We start from the raw sequence: 16291 nt of genomic DNA, 5'->3' as shown, positions 1-16291 counted from the left end.
CCTAGAGCTGATGTGAGGAGTTTTGAAAAAACAGCAGGATTTTGAGGAGCTAAAGCAAAAGGGGAGGCTGGCTTTAGTAACTGGAAAAAACAGACAAGGGAGACTTGACTGAGACCTTGGTACTGATACTGAATGAATTCACTCTAGGATAGAATAACCCTTGTAGTTAAAGTATAATGAATAAAAGAAATATATTCTAATGAAATTAATAGTTGCACAACAAAAGCTGCTATGAAATCCTCTGTACAACCCTGTACCAAGGCTAAGGACTTATATTTACTCAAAAATGTAGGTATAGTAATTAGGTCATGTAACCATAGTCTGAAAGAAATAATTAATGAAATAACTGATCAGAGAAGGAGTCTGTTTCTCTAACTTTCTCTAACAAGGGGCCTGCTTATAACTTATCTAGAGGGAGCAATTAAGAGAAACAAGTGGAAGAAACAGATGGTTGACAAGGACGTAAATTAGCTCAGACCAATAAGAACACTGCAAACTGGCAAGATCATCACATACCAGACAAAAGGTGAAAAGTACACCGTGAGGAAGACCTATGGCCTTCCTCCCAAAGACCCCTGCCCACAATTCTTGGAGGAATATGCGCAAGCACACTGATAAGCTAATTAACACACGAAGTGAGAGTAGGCGGGATTAGTAATGAATATTTATAGGCATTAATTGAATATTCATTGTTTTATTGTATAAATATAAGATAATTAGTTACTTTAAACATGCACGTTAGGCAGAAGGATCCCCTGTGCTGCCAATAAAGGATACTCAGTCACTAAGAAATTTTGACTTCGTTCTTTAAATCAGTACAGAGTTAAGGTAACAGAGTGGGAGAAGATAGGGCCTGTGCCTTGCACATCTGTGCAGTAAGGGTCTAGGAAAAAGCTTGAGGAGGACCAGAAGCAGAGTATTTTTTTTTTTTTTTTTTTTCCCAAGGGTATGGCCTTGGTGATGAGTACAAGAAAGATTGTGAAGGAAAGCTGGGGGAAATCAAAATAAGGGGAATAGAACTCCTAAGGAAATCCTCAAGCAAAAAATCCATGTAAGTTAATCCATAAACTCTTATTATCTTATGTGTGTGAGGTGTTAAAATACAAACTATAATCTGTTTGCTCTATCCCAGCAGATATTGGGGATGAGATGAATGGGAAGGTTGAAAGATGCGGTTCTGAAGTGGGAAGTGAGTGTATGTGAGAAAAGAAATGCCCAGCTTGATGTGAGCTTGAACAATACTGTCTTTCCTGCTGTATTTGAAGGAAGAAATGTGTGAGGGTGTGCTGAAAGGAGAGGAGAAAAAGCTTTGGTCTGGCTTGTGCTGATGTATGCTTTAATGATCTAAGAGATCCCAACCTGCAGCTTGCCCCTTTAGCCTGGTATTGAATTGCAGGGAAAAATAAATGTTTGACTGACTCGGGAGTTGAACTTGCACAGTGGTGTGGCAGGCAGCACGTTTTATTAGGCTGCAGATTCCTGGTTTTGACTAACAACAGGGGTTTGAAATTAATAAAGTCCATATGTTTAAATCGTTAAGGAAATTACTGTTTCGAGACCAAGCACCAAATCTTTTTATGCAGGGAAGGCCTAGCCATCTGTGGTTATGGCTAAAATCTTCAGCAGAAATAAGGGTTTAGCTTGGACTAGCTGACAGTAAATAAAAAGGAAAGCCTATCTCAAAAAGCTACTGCAAAATTACCGCTAACAATGTTACTTATTGAGTACCTGTGCATCCAGATTTTGTAACAATATTGAGTGAACTTAGCCAGTGTGTACCCTCCGTAAAGGTTCGGCTATCTGTTCCCAAAATTGTCTGTCAGAATCCCTCCTCACAGAGCTTGCTGCCAGCATGGCCTGTGTCCTGGCCTGCTAAGAAACTTCTGTGTAGTGTACTTATATTTGTTCTCGCGATAGCTTCTGGTTGTAGTTACTGCTCTGGATCCATCAGTTGTGCAAAAACTGGTGCCTTTTGGTTAATATGGGCAACTATATTTTGTATTTCAGACCTTTATTTTCCCCCAATGTCTCTCCTCAGCTTTGTGTTTGGGTTGGTTTGGCTGCTTGCCAGATTGTTGGCTCAGTCTTTGCTTTTTTTATTGCAATAAATCGGTTGTTTGGTTTAACGGCCCAGTTGCCAATGAAATGGAATATTGTGACTAGGTAATTATTGTGACTAGATAATGATCTCTGGCTGCTTTTGAAAATAATATTCTCAGCTGCACCTCAATGTTTATTTTTCTGTAAATGTCTCAACATTTCCCTTACAGCTGGAAACCCATTATCCGGTTTTGAAGCTTACTGCCAGTGACATTTTCACTTCATTTTTTATTAATAAAACGTGTCACATCATCATTATAATACAAATTATGAGATTGCTCTTGATTAGATGGATTAAAACTAAGAAAGCTATAAAATCACAGCGCAAGCCCAACCTTTCCATGTAACACACTTCAATAGCGAGACTTTTGCTGTTCTTTTGTGTGTGAATGTAGCAATTGTGTTTAACCCCTGTGTCTTCTGCGGTGTTAAATTCTGAGGAGGGGGAGAGCGGCAGCCCCTTGGGCGGTCGCCATGTCCCTGGGGTCCCTGGGCGGCCGCGTCCCCTTGGCTTTCTTGCCAGGCCGGAGCCCCGGGGGTGTGTCGGGGGGGAGCTGCCTCCTCCCGCCCGCCCCTCGGGTCTGGGCCTGCTAGGGACCCCGAGGGTGGCGGAGGAGCCCGGCCCCGTACCGGGTGCGTGTACACAAAAGAAGCGGCTGGCTTTCCCTCTCGGTTCCCCGCCGGGCGGGCAGCCCCGCTCCCCCCCACAGCCCCCCCCTCCCCCGCCGCGCCGGCGGAGCCGCCCTCCCCCGTCACGTGCCGGGGGCGCGCGCAGGGTGCACGATGGTGGCGGCGGGGCCCGGCGGCGGCGGCGGCAGCAGCGGGTAGAAAATGGCGGATTTCGAGGAACTGCGGGTGAGGAGGGAGAAGCGGCGGCGGGGGGAGACGCGGGCCAAGATGTCGCCTGGCCGCTCCCGCGGCGGGGTGGGGAGGAGGGGGGGCGCTCGCCCACCTCGTCCCCCGGCCTTTCCTCACGGGGAGCCCGCGCCGCGCCCCCCGGTGCGTGCCCGGGCGGGCGGTGAGTCCGCGGCGCCTCTCGCTGAGGCGGCAGCCAGCCCGTAACGGCCGCAAACCGCCGGCGCCTTCCCCGGGGAGGAAGCGGGGTCGCCCTGGAGCGCGGTCGGAGGGCGGCGGGAGCCGGCGGCGTCCCTGAGGAAAACGCTCCCTGTCACCTCCCCGGGGAGGGGGGCGAGCCCGCTTCCCAGCTCCGCCGTGTGGGTTGTGCTGTTAGTGGGGTTCTTCCCCACACACCCCCTCCCGACATCTTAAACGGCGTTTGGGCTCTCGCGGGCGGGAAGCCGGGGGCCGGTGGCTCGCATGGCGGCTGGCGGGGCTCCGCGCCGTGCTGCCCGTAGCGCCGGCTGACGGGAGAATGCTGAATAATGACTGGGGTTTTTGGCAAACACTAGTCATTATTGGATTTTTTTAAAATTCATTAACGCTTTCGAACCGGGAAGATCGCGCCAGTGAAGCGTGAAATCCACAATTTATTTTCAGATCTGTTTTGTCCTCAGTTGAATGTCTTATATTGCACTTGTGGACTTTCCGTAACAGATTTTTGCGGTGGGGGGTTGGCCTTTCGTATTTTAAGGTGTGTACACAAAGAGCTGACTGCATCGTTTCTGGTTTTCCTTACGTTTCTTGAACCATCTGTGAATATCTTTGTCCAGAAGGAAAACGCTGCCCTTCTGCAGCATCCATACCTGCAGAAGTGCCGCCGAGGGAATACAGCATGCATGCTGAACCCCCCCGACCCAGACTTTCCTGCGGAAGGAATCAAGAGTCACTTAAATAGGAACCACTGTGAGTTAGGCTTCAGTGTAGAGAGAGGGCTGATGGCTGAACTGACTAATCTGACCAACAGTGGGAAACATGCTGCAATTGCCAGAGAATTTCCTACACTAAGGCTTATTCCAGCACTAACACCGCTTGGGTTGAAGTGGCTGGGGTGTAGCAGAGCAGCTCGGTTATAAAAATCTCATGGAAAGAACTGAGTTTCTTTATTTGAGAACAGTAGTGCTCTATCTCAGTCTCAGGTTTAAGAAGGGTTGGCTTACTTAAAAACCACCTACACATTAAATTAACTTGTTTGTGTTTACCTGTTTTCTTGTTTAGTGTCCTTGCTCATTTTCAGCCCTTGTTCCAAGGCCTCTTAAAGGGTGTAGCTAGGTAGTTGGCTAAACCCTCAGTGTAAACTTTGTAGCAGAGGTAAGTAACTCTTGGTGTAGCTCCTCTTACCGAGGCTTGAGCTGTGATTTGCATTTTCCAAAGTGCTATAATCACTTATGTAGATAGACATAAGTATGGATAGACTCTGTTTGGGAATTGGGTACCTAAAATACCTTTGCAATTATACATGCACCTGAGTTGCTTGCCAAAAGTAACATAGGAAGTATGGAGGGAAAAGGGAACTAGGTTTCAGGGCAACTACAGGACCGCCCTTTTGTCGCTCAGAGGAATAGGTATCAGCAGTTAAAAAAATACTAGTCTGACGAAATGTCTTTTGATGTTCCCATTCATCTTATTTGTAAACTGGAGTACCAGTGAGATAAATCTGTTAGCCTGGAGCTTCTCTAAATGTTCAACAGCTGGCTGATAATAATTCATGGTCCATTTTGGGAAAGCTGTAGATATATTTTTGGAAGAGAATATAGTCGACTGCCTTATGTCTTCAAGGACGTTACTGCCTTTTTTTTTTTTTTAAGGGGATACATTTGAATGTGTCTGCTTGAATACCAGGTACTTGGTTTGCAGGTTTATGTTCTTTGGTGGTTTGGTGCTGCGATGGGGAGACGGGACGCTGCTTGATGCAGGCAAATGTCGATTTATTGTATACAATCACGAGGTTATATATGTTTTCAGAAGCTGCGCGCTTTAAACAGATTGGTTCTTTAAGCTTTACATACTAGGCAATCCCTGATTGGTTAACAACAAAAAAAAACCACTTTAAGTTTTTACAGTCATCAATTAACAGCAATGTGTTACTTCTCATGGGCGCTATCTGTTCCTCATCTCCTTATCTTTTCTCCTCCTGACTCATCCTGTCAGTTGTTATCTGTTCACATTCCTTGTCCTCCCAGGGTTTGTGGCCTACAAGCTCGAGCACATTCCTTTCACCTAACTGATTGTTACTTATGGTCCTGTTTCCAGGCCCCCTCCTGCAGTTTGGTTGTGGTTTGTTTTTTTTTTTTTTTCAGACAGCCAGTTCTTCCTGGTTTTGGCCAATGAAGAGACACCTGCATCCCCCTCCCCCAATAGGTTTTCTGAATTGACCTTTAGGAGTGATTTTTAAACTGCTGCTTTATAGAATAATGTATGGGACGTTTTTATGGCAGTATTGTTTGCTGCTCTCTTGTTGATTGCAATTTCCTGTAGTATGTGATCTCTACCTGCCTTATAAAAGGCCACTAGGGCAATGTGGAGAGTGGAATTCATTTTAGTAAATCGTTATGGACTGACTAAAGGCAGGAGGTCAGAGTCCTCTCTTAAATTCTGTTTTTGAGGGAAACATGCAGGGGCAGCATTTTTCTATTCTCAGTGCAAAAGATCGTTTTGGTATTTGTCTGTACCATCCGTGCTGTCCTCTGGATCTTCAGAGTAAAAGTTCTGCGGAGCTATGACCAAAGGGTTCTAACTGAGAGGCTGTAGTGAAAGAAAACAAATGGACTCAAAGGAACCTGGTGTTACATCATGCCTTTTAGAAATCTTCAGTTTTGTTAAAGGATTCGGAAGTAGCTGTAACCGCAGTCGCTACTTTTCAAGATGCTGATGAAAATGTCTAGCATAAGGCTTGCCCTTCCAGACCTTTGGATTAACCCTTAATTAATTAATAGCATTTATTGAGCTCTGTAAGTTACCAGTTTCTGGAATAATAGGGAGTTGCTGAGAAGAAGTGGTGAGCACAATTGTATCTTCCTTATGTTTTTGAGGTACAATTTTCAGACCTGCTGTTTACAGATGTGCTTTTAAATGTGGCTTATACTTTTATCTGTAATACTCACAGGCAGCTTGGTGAATATCAAAGGGAATACACAGGCATAGGCAGACATGGAACAGAAATCAGCAGTCTGGTGTGGAGGCCAGAGATGGCATGTGAACACGTTTTTGAACAGAATTGGCCCAGGATTGGGGAACTACAGCTCCTTCTGAGAGCCATCTGTGAGAAAATGATTCCAGCTCCCTACAAATTCTGAACTTACCAAGATCTGGCTTGAAGCTGTGGTTTGCATCCCGGCAAAGTACTGCAGATAAGCAGATCAGTTACATGTTACTACTTAGAGAGAATGTCTCTTGGGTCCCCTAAGTTTCTGCTGGCATCCTGGCACTAATTTGGAAACAAATAATACAGAGTGCACGCTATCCTTGAAACATTGCAGATCCCTAGTTTAGAAGGTAATGGCTTCAGTCTCATAGTTTGTATTTAATCAGGTGTTGAAGTAATGCATTAGTTTCATCTTTATGGGAAAAAAAAAAAGCTCTTTATAGGCAAATGAGTATGTCTGCCAAAACTAATTTGTGCAACACAAGCAATTGGTTTTCCATTTCCATGAGGCCATTGTGGAACCCCCCCCTCATTTTAGTGAGAAGGGTGGAAGTGTGCTCATACATCTTATGTGGAAGGGGATGTTACACATTTTACTGGAAAATCAGGGTTTATGAATGCTGTAAGTAGGTACCACTTTTAATTTTTGCCCTTGCACACCTGGTGCTAAAGTCACGCCATTCAAATGTGAAGAGCAATACGGTTTAGATACCATATTAAAATACAGAAATTGAAGTCTCATTCTTGTGTGATTGGATCTCTTGTTCATACTAGACTTGATGTCTTTCTGGTCCTCTTGGTTTTATTTTTCCAGTCTGAATGAACAGCCTTTGCCTATTTACCAGGTGGAACATTGCTTAGTGCTAAATTGTTGACAAAGAAGAAAACACTGAGAGCTATTTTCATGTGTCCTCATCAAGCTCATTGCCAGATAGTCTGTTGTATGCTGTTTTATCTTAGCCATGTTAATAATGTTGGCTTGTATATGCCGACCAGTTTGGGGGTTTGATGTAGAAATCAAATTCTGCATGTTGATCTAGAAATGATGGACAGAACAGATACTGAGTAATTTCTGTTGGTGATGTAGTCATCTTTAGGTTGTAGTTAACGCTGAGTGTATTAAATAAGTTAACCTCTGAAAAATACTGTTAATAACCCTGTGATAATGTACTGTTATCTTGTACATGCATGTAATTCCCCTGTCCTTCCTAGATGTATAGTCACTCTTTCAGACCAGTGAAGCTTATTGTGGTGCCTTAATTATTCTAGATACAAAAAACTTTAAATGATTGTGCTGAGATACAGTGACTGGGGAGAGGAAGGAGAAACGTGGCTGCAATGAAATGGGTCAAGCTTTGTTTTGAGCGTCTTACATGAAATGAACACAAGTATTTAATTTACAGTTTTCACTGTTACGTTGAGTGCATGCAACTCTGAGGACTAATGCCTGATTTGGAAGCCAGGCTAGAGTTAGGCCAAAGAAAAATTCCCATAATGCTGAGGACCTGATGGTCATGCTGCTTGTATCCACTGTTGTGTTCTTCAGAGCTACCCTTCCTGTGCTGTACTACTTACACAGATTTAACTAGTGACGTCTTCATTCTTTCCCAGGACTTGCAGTTTTTTATCTATAGTTACATCAGCTTCCAGAATACATCTATATTTGTATTTAGGGTCAGCATAGACATCTTCAACCTTCCAATGCACGAGATGCTCTTTCTTACAAGTATTACACATTTCTAGCCTGATGTAAATCAGTGTGTGTGCAGATTTACTGCAAAAGATGTCACAAATGTGCTTCTCTACTATGAGTGTCCAGAAGAGGGCTTAAAGCCAGGAATGACAATTTGTGGGGTTGGTTCTTGGTACACCCCTTCCCTATATAGCCTTCAGACACTTCAGAAACCAGTGGGGCTGAAGCAGAGCTCTCTGCTGCAGACTGACTAGAACTTTTGAGTCAACTTCTGCAGGTTCAAGTGCAGGGTTCACTACTTGAGCAGTTGTAGTTGCCCTAGAAGCTAAGCTACAGTCATTGGTGCTTATTGTAGACATACGTCAAGAATTTAACAGGCATTCTTGATTACCTTTCATTTATATACGTAACTACAATGACTATTACAATTGCAGGTAGCTTTGACAGGGGGAGTGTGAAATATCACGTATCTCATTTGAGAGATACTGTGATCTCTTTGCTCTGAAACATGTCCGCCCTTAATTTCAGCAGCGTGTCAGCATTTCCTGGACTCCTTAACATCATTGTCCCTGTGAAATGAATGCCATTCCAGATACACCTACAGCTTAATGGTTTAGAATGATATTTCTGCTTATGAATCACGGTTGCTATAGTTTAACAATAAGAAACAAAAAACCCTGTGAAATTTCTTACGACCTTCAAGTATGAATTTCAGGGGAAGAAAGGTTCTGGAATATAGAATTACTGGAATGTGTGATCAGTGGCTTGAGGCAGGTGATTCTCCCCATCTGCTCCACTTTTGTGAGACCCCCACCTGCAGTAACATGTCCAGCTCTGAGACCCCCAACATAAGAAGGATATGCAGGTCCAGAGAAGGCCATGGAGATTATGAGAGGCTGGAGCACCTCTCCTGTGAGGACAGGCTGGGAGAGCTGGGGTGGCTCAGCCTGGAGAAGAGGAGGCTCCGGGGAGACCTTACAGCACCTTCCAGTGCCTAAAGGGGCCGACAGGGAAGCTGGAGAGGGGCTCTGTACCAGGGCCTGTAGCGAGGGGACAAGGGGGAAAGGCTTTGCACTGAGAGAGGGGAGATCTAGATCAGCTGTAAGGAAGAAATTGTTCCCCGTGAGGGTGGGAGGCGCCGGCAGAGGCTGCCCGGGGCAGCTGTGGGTGCCCCGTCCCCGGCAGTGCCCATGGCCAGGCTGGGGCTGGGACCCACCTGGGCTGGGGGGAGGTGGCCCTGCCCGGGGCAGGGGGTGGGACTGGGTGGGCTTTGAAGGTTCCTTCCAACCCAAACCATTTTATGATTTGATGAATTATCTGGTCTGATTTCCTTCTTTACAGTACTGTCAAACTATTCTATGTTAATGGAGAAACATTGAAAATAAAATGGCTTTGGTATTCTGTGCTAAAAAAGCTTTTTATTGGGCTGTGCAGCTGTAAATAACTTCTCTTAAGAGAAAATTGGAATTTACATGATGCAACTTGAACGTCTAATCTTAATTCAGTGATGTGAAAAGCATGTTAATAGCTAGGCTGCAGTCTTCTGCAATTTTGGGGCTCCAGCAATATAACTTGGTGGTGTTTGTTGGAAGTAATATCTGTCTTGCACCATGATTATAAATGCTTCTAAGCATATGTTATGCCTCCATAAAGCCTCGTTGATTATAATGAGTGCCCATTTTGATATATCAGTAAATGGAGTAATAAGCTTAAACATGTAGATCAGACTAGCTGTGTTTTTATGCACATGGTGGTTGTTGCCTTAAAGGGAACATAGAATCAGCTTTAGGGGGAGAGTGTTGCAAAAGCCGTTTTTTACTTACTTTCAGTAAAACTCACTTTTACAAGACTTTTTCAAAAGCATATGTAAGATTTTTGTATTGATGAAGAAAACTGTGGGACTTTTTTGTACTACCAAGCATTTTTAATGGAGGTGTCAATTTAAAATCTTGCTGACTATGGTATTGAAGCCAGCCTGTGTCTTCTACTAAAATGAAATCCATCTTATAACAAAATGCTAGTTTGTGGAATTTCCACATAAAATGTTAGCTGTTTCAAGGTGTGATTGACTGCACATTTCACCTTGATTAACTTGCAGGAATGTACAGAAGGCAGCAGGCAGGGTAACAGACAGTATTTTGCAATACATACTGTTCCCTTAATCTCAATGTAAAGGATTATTTTATTCATTTGCATACTGATTATGGAATCCAGAGTCATGCTTACTGCCTGCATCTGAAATAAAGGAGCTGAGCTGATGCTGCCATGAAGTTTATGGAACTATCTATGGATGCATGCGACATGAAGCTCTCAGTAAATTCTTGAATATCAGTGTTATCTTTTAACAAAACTTCTTTTATGTGGCATGACTCTAAAACTGTTTTAGTACTTCAAGCTGTTTTTTATGAATACTGAAACAGTTTATTTTCTTCACCCTATTTGACTGTGAGACTAAGGAAACTTAACAGGGGAATGTCAGGTGGAAACTAACCTCCAGAAGTTGCAAGCAGGATGCAGTTCTGTCTCCATCTCCTTTTTTCTGATATTTTGCTGTTGAGAGGAGTTGCTGGGATGAAATCAAGGTGACATCTGCTGTTGGTCACTTCTTCAGAGGTTAGTGACCCATTCAGTGCTGCAGTGCGACACTGCTTTAACTGGCAGTTGAGTCTGTGGTGCATGTATAGATGTGGTGTTGGGGATTACCAGTTGGAAGACTGCTGCGTTAGTTCTCCTAGCTACTTGATAGAAGTATCACCATACCCAAACTGGCTGTCTGGAAATGCTGAAATTCAGTATTTGATGTAGAGTAATGTTGCCCCTCAACAATGAGGAAAGGGTCTGGTGTACCTGATAAGAGTACTGGGTCCTGCCCGTGGGTCACACCAGCCCCCCGCAGCGCTGCGGGCTGGGGCAGGGGGCTGGGAACTGCCTGGGGGGAAAGGGCCTGGGGGGGCTGGTCGGCAGCCGGCTGGGCATGAGCCCCCCGTGTGCCCAGGTGGCCAAGGAGGCCAGCAGCATCCTGGCTGGTGCCAGCAGTGGTGTGGCCAGCGGGAGCAGGGCAGTGCCCGTGCCCCTGGAATGGCGCGGTGGGCTCTGGGCCCCTCGCTCCCAGACAGACCCTGAGGGGCTGGAGCGTGCCCAGAGCCGGGCAGGGGGCTGGGGAAGGGGCTGGGGCACAAGTGCTGTGGGGAGCGGCTGGGGGAGCTGGGGGGTCAGCCTGGAGAGGGGGGGCTGAGGGGAGACCTTCTGGCTCCCTGCAACCCCCTGAGAGGGGCTGGAGCCAGGGGGGTCGGGCTCTTCTCCCAGGGAACAGGCGACGGGACGAGAGGGAACGGCCTCACCTTGTGCTGGGGGAGGGTTAGGTCCGGTATTAGGAAAAAATTCTTCATTAAAAGGGCAGTCAAGCACTGGCACAGGCTGCCCAGGGAACCAGCTGAGTCACCATCTCTGGAAGTCTTCAAAAGACGTGTAGATATGGTGCTCAGGGCCATGGGTTAGTGGTGGGCTTGACAGTGCTGGGTTAATGGTCGGATTTAATAATCATTAAGGTCTTTTCCAACCTAAATGATTCTGTGCTTCCGAGTTTAGTTTTCATCTGGCTCAATTCCTGATCTATCTTACTGTAAAAAACCAGTTTTCTCAACATTAAGGAGAGAAGAAGGAGCAAGCAGCTAGGGGCACACGGGGAGCTCAGACTTTTTTTTGGTGGATGACTGCATGGTTATGGCATAGTTGTGTTAAAACTTAAGCTGAGATCAGATCCGTGTTAGAATACCTGGGTGTAAACTCTGTAGCTGTATAGTAAATATTAGGGAAGGTAAATCCAAAACACTGTGTTTTGAGTTGTATTCCTTCTGAAATCAATGTCCAAAGCTTTAAATGTTGTGTATTGGACTACTGTTTAAAACTCAACAATGCACTCTTGAACTGTTCTTAAAAATATCTTTTATGATCCCACATGTCTATTACTATATACTGCCTTTTAGGGCCTTTACCTGCCAGTCCTTGAGTCTGGAGTTTGTATGGTACAGCAGTACAGATTAAAGGCAGATGTTCTTTCATCTTTAAAACTTAATCTCCTTGGTATGGTGGAGGAGTCCCACAGAAATAAGAACAAAGTTGCGTAGAATAATTCTGGACAACTTTATACCTCTGAAAAGGGGCCTTGCTCACAAAAATGTGAGATGTTGTGCCTACGCTGAGCTACTTGTTTTTAATAATGGGGGAGAATCCCAGAATGGTCAGGGTGGGAAGGGCCCTCTGGAGATCAACTAGTCCAACCCCCCGCTAAGGCAGATTCTCCTAGAGCACGTTGCACAGTCGTGTCCAGGTGGGTTTTGAATGTCTCCAGAGAAAGAAACTCCACAGCCTCTCTGAGCAGCTGTGCCAGTGCTCTGTCACCCTCAAGGTGAAGAAGTTTTCCCTCACGTTCAGACGGAACTGCCTGTGCTGCAGTTTGTGCCCGTTGCCCCTTGCCCTGTCGCTGGGCACCACTGGAAAGAGCCTGGCCCCGTCCTCCTGGCACCCGCCCCGAAGGTATTTGTATGCACTGACGAGGTCCCCTCTCAGCCCTCTCCTCTCCAGGCTGAACAGCCCCAGCTCCCTCAGCCTTTCCTCATCAGGGGGATGCTCCAGTCCCCTCATCATCTTGGTAGCCTCTGCTGAACCCTCTCCAGTAGCTCCCTGCCTCTCTTGAACTGGAAGAAGATTGCTTCCTATTGCATAGTGGACTTTTCTTATTTCTTCTTTTTTTTTAAATGAGAATCTTTTTGTTCATTAATTTCATAGTTCAATCCTCAAAGTCTTCCACAGCTAACTCTGATAATCAAGTAAATAGTATTATTTCCTTTGAAGAGATCTTCGTGCCCTATGATACCAGAACCTGTTAAGAGAAGGACAGGAAACTTTCTGTGACCTTCAGAATCAGTTATGTTGGTTTAACAGTTTGTTGGTATGATACAATGTAGCTTTTTGAAAACAGTCTCTCTTGCTGTTTCACTCCTGAAAGGATGACGCCTGATGTGCCTGGCTCTGTTCATGCATTTAACATGCTGCCCAAGATGAGGGATGTTTCAGAGTAAACTGTGCTTTTTAAACACCTCCTGATTTTATTTTTAAAATGTGTTGGAAAACAGGTGATAATACTGTTTCATCTGATTATTTTTTTGTATTTATTTGCTTGTTTCATGAAGTGACACAGGTATTTTTGTGTTGGAGCTTATGCTTCTGCCTGTGAATTTAAGATAGTGCTGCACAGGTTGCATTAAGGTTTATGTTGTTGCTATTGTTTGAGTGTGAAAACAATTAGAAATCTTTTGAAATTATTAACACAACCGAACAGCCTTAACCCTGGACACTTTGGTTTTTTTGTTTGAAACTAACTATACTGTTGTGTGGGGTAAGGGTATGAGTGGTACCTAAGGTAACAAGTGTGACACTAGATCGATGGGAGTTCAGATGCTTCACCATGCTCCTCAAAGTCCTACTTGGGGTACTGTTGATTCACCTGTGTTTATCTCTCTTTTCTTTCTAGAATATGGTGTCAAGTTTTCGTGTTTCTGAACTACAAGTGTTGTTGGGGTTTGCTGGACGTAATAAAAGCGGGCGGAAACATGACCTCCTGATGAGGGCACTGCACTTACTGAAGAGCGGCTGCAGCCCAGCAGTTCAGATAAAAATCAGAGAACTCTATAGGCGTAGGTACCCAAGGACGATTGAAGGACTTTCGGACTTACCAGCTATAAAACCGACAGTTTTCAATTTGGACAGTAGTTCCTCTCCTGTCGAGCCTGACCTGGCTGTTGCTGGCATTCACCCACTCCCTTCAACTTCGGTCACGCCTCAGTCTCCTTCCTCGCCTGTCAGTTCTGTGCTTCTTCAGGACACTAAGCCCCACTTTGAGATGCAGCAGCCATCCCCTCCAATTCCACCAGTGCATCCTGATGTTCAGCTGAAAAGCCTACCTTTTTATGATGTGCTTGATGTGCTTATAAAACCTACAAGTCTAGGTAAGTGTTTAATAGCTCTGCAGGTTGCTTTAATTAATGAAATAGGTGTTACTTCTGACAGTACTAAGTCCAGATGTAAGTGGCTTTTTGCAGCTGGGGAGAAGTGGAACCTGCCTTCTCTTCTCATCTCTGCACTTGCCCTCTCTTTACTGCTTGTCCTTAGAAGTGCCAAGCTGCACTTCAGAAAATAGTATTCTCTTTTGTAAATATCATATGATTAAAGACATTTGTCTTTTGAATAATGAATAATAGAGTAGAATAGTTCAGTTGATTGTTGTAGGTACCTTCCATCTAACTGGCTGACCAAAAATTAAAGAGTAATAGTTAAGGGCATTGTCCAGATGCCTCTGAAAGACAGTCTTGGGGCACTGACCACACCTCTAGGAAGCCTGTTCTGGTGTTTGACCACCCTCTCAGTAAAGAAATGCTTCCTGATACCTAGTCTGAACCTTCAGTTTTGGCTGAAAGATTTGGACCTGAAGTCTCTGCCTGGTACAAGTGAGGAACACATCTGTTGGGGCCACCAGGAAAAGTATTTCAGGTTCAGTACTTTGTGACTTGCAACAAGGAAAGAGAAGTTCACCGGTTTGTTACTTTACGCTTATCTCACTGCAGCAGTTCTGCAGGTTCTGACATCCGGCACTGAAATAGATACCTTGTGCAGCAAAGTTCAGCCTTGTACTCGGATTAGTGATGGTTTCTCAGCCTACCGGCTGTTGCCATACTGCATTTTAAAATTTAGAGTGGACCTTAGTCTTCCCAGTAACCTGAACTCTCAGTTTAGCTTCAAGTGCCTCACTCTTAAACATATCCAATTATTTGGTAATATGTGTTTTCTGTCTGGAAATTCAACCTGTTTTTTATCTTGCACGGTAGAAAATATTGTTTAGAAACACTTCAGCATTTTTGCAAGCTGTTTGCGTCCTCTTAAATATTTTTGTTTCTTTTATTACTGATAATAAAGCCTTTTAGGCCATGACTTGTACCTCAGTGAGGCCTATACTGATCGTTGGTCATCCTCCAGTACCTAAAGCAGCAAACGTTACTAACAAGCAAGATTTACAACGCCTGGTATTCCTTTTGTTTTTTGTCGTGACAGCCTGTTAGAGAAGAGTTTAATGTCAAACCTGTGTATTGGTACAGTAGCTGCTTTGGTGTTGGAGCTCTGTGGCTCATGCTGCCTCATCATCTTTACAGAGATAATCTGTCAGTGCCACGATGTCTTGGCCAACTCCTGCTTATATTTGCTGTGTGCAATAGCTGAGTATCTTAACTTGCTTCCTGAATTGTTCTGTGGTATGGGGCAACTGTTAGGCTCATAGTTAACCAGACTAGTTGCCAGCCCTGTAGTCACTGTCCAAACACACAGTGTGTGCTCTGCATTGTATTTCTGCTATGTAGTTACCTTTTGTTTCCTGGTCAATGATATCTAGAGGTGGTGTTGATATGCTAGAAATTTCCCTAACAGCTGTTTCCCTCGACTTTGGAAATGATCCTTTTTTTCCTGAGAGGAGAATGCTTCCTCGGGGATATCACCATGTTATAGTTAGAGTTGCATGGAATTTCCTCTTTCCCTTGAAGACTGTAGGCTTTGTTGCACGTTGCCTGATTTTCATAGGAGTGAGAATTATCTGGTCCTGTAACTTTTGGTTCCACACAGGACATGGGCAAGAGGGGCAATATTGACTTAGCTGAATACTTACCTTCAAACTCTTTCCAGAATACAGTACTTGAAGTTGGCAGCGGCCAGAACAGCAACTCAGATCTGTGTGAGGAGGAATGGGGAGATGAGATGTGAGATATGGCTTGATATGCAAACAGTGGGCCCTTCTGATGTTAGAAGGATATGAACAGTAGCTGAGGATAACTCTTTACATGGATTCATGAGCAAATTTAGAAATAAGGCTTCCTTTATTTAATATTTTTAGATTGATATGGATAGCTTATAGTCCCAGTTAGTAGACCTAGGTGACTGGGACGTGGAACAAACAAGTTTTGTGTGTTTGATAATTAAGGATTCAGAAGACAAACAGACAAGTAGGTCAGAGAGCTAGGAATATAATCCGCTTCACTGCAACCCTTCAAAAGGGATGAGTGTAGGTATTCTTTTGCACTAATAGAGAACACAAGAGAATGTGTAGGTGTGAGGTTTAATTTTAACCCATGCTCAATCTGATAATTCCATGATATTTTTCACATGCGCTCAAGTATTTTAAAATATAGAATGCTTTATCTATGGGAGGTGTGCGTCTGCATGCATATGTGCATAGTGTAGCTGTTCCGAATTGTTTGAGGAACTTGGTGTGTGTGTTCACTCCACCTGTGTCCTTTTTGTATTTTTTGTTTTCTGGGCATAGAGATAATCTCTGAATGACACGGTGTACAAGGCAGTGTAGCTCCTCTGAATTTGCCTGGCTTAGTTGTGCTATTTTTGAATTTGTCCTCCTG

The 16291-nt window shown here is 44.4% G+C and overlaps 1 protein-coding gene across 22 annotated transcripts in view; it reads left to right on the top strand.

Annotated features, from left to right (window-relative positions):
• The first annotated feature begins 2802 nt into the window (after positions 1-2802).
• LOC101918024 (E3 SUMO-protein ligase PIAS2) overlaps positions 2803-16291 on the top strand; it is a 33473-nt gene continuing 19984 nt past the window's right edge. For all 22 annotated transcript variants that reach the window (XR_008744743.1, XM_055790574.1, XM_055790564.1 and 19 more), the window contains exons 1-2: positions 2803-2955; positions 13369-13843. Coding sequence is in view for 21 of the 22 variants with exons in the window: in XM_055790574.1 (XP_055646549.1) it covers positions 2932-2955; positions 13369-13843 (499 nt within the window). In the remaining variant the exon portion in view is untranslated. The remainder of the gene's footprint in view (positions 2956-13368; positions 13844-16291) is intronic.

The sequence above is a fragment of the Falco peregrinus genome, chromosome Z, assembly GCF_023634155.1.
Source record: "Falco peregrinus isolate bFalPer1 chromosome Z, bFalPer1.pri, whole genome shotgun sequence".
In the NCBI taxonomy this organism is placed as follows: domain Eukaryota; kingdom Metazoa; phylum Chordata; class Aves; order Falconiformes; family Falconidae; genus Falco; species Falco peregrinus.
This window is presented reverse-complemented; position numbering and strand designations above follow the sequence as displayed.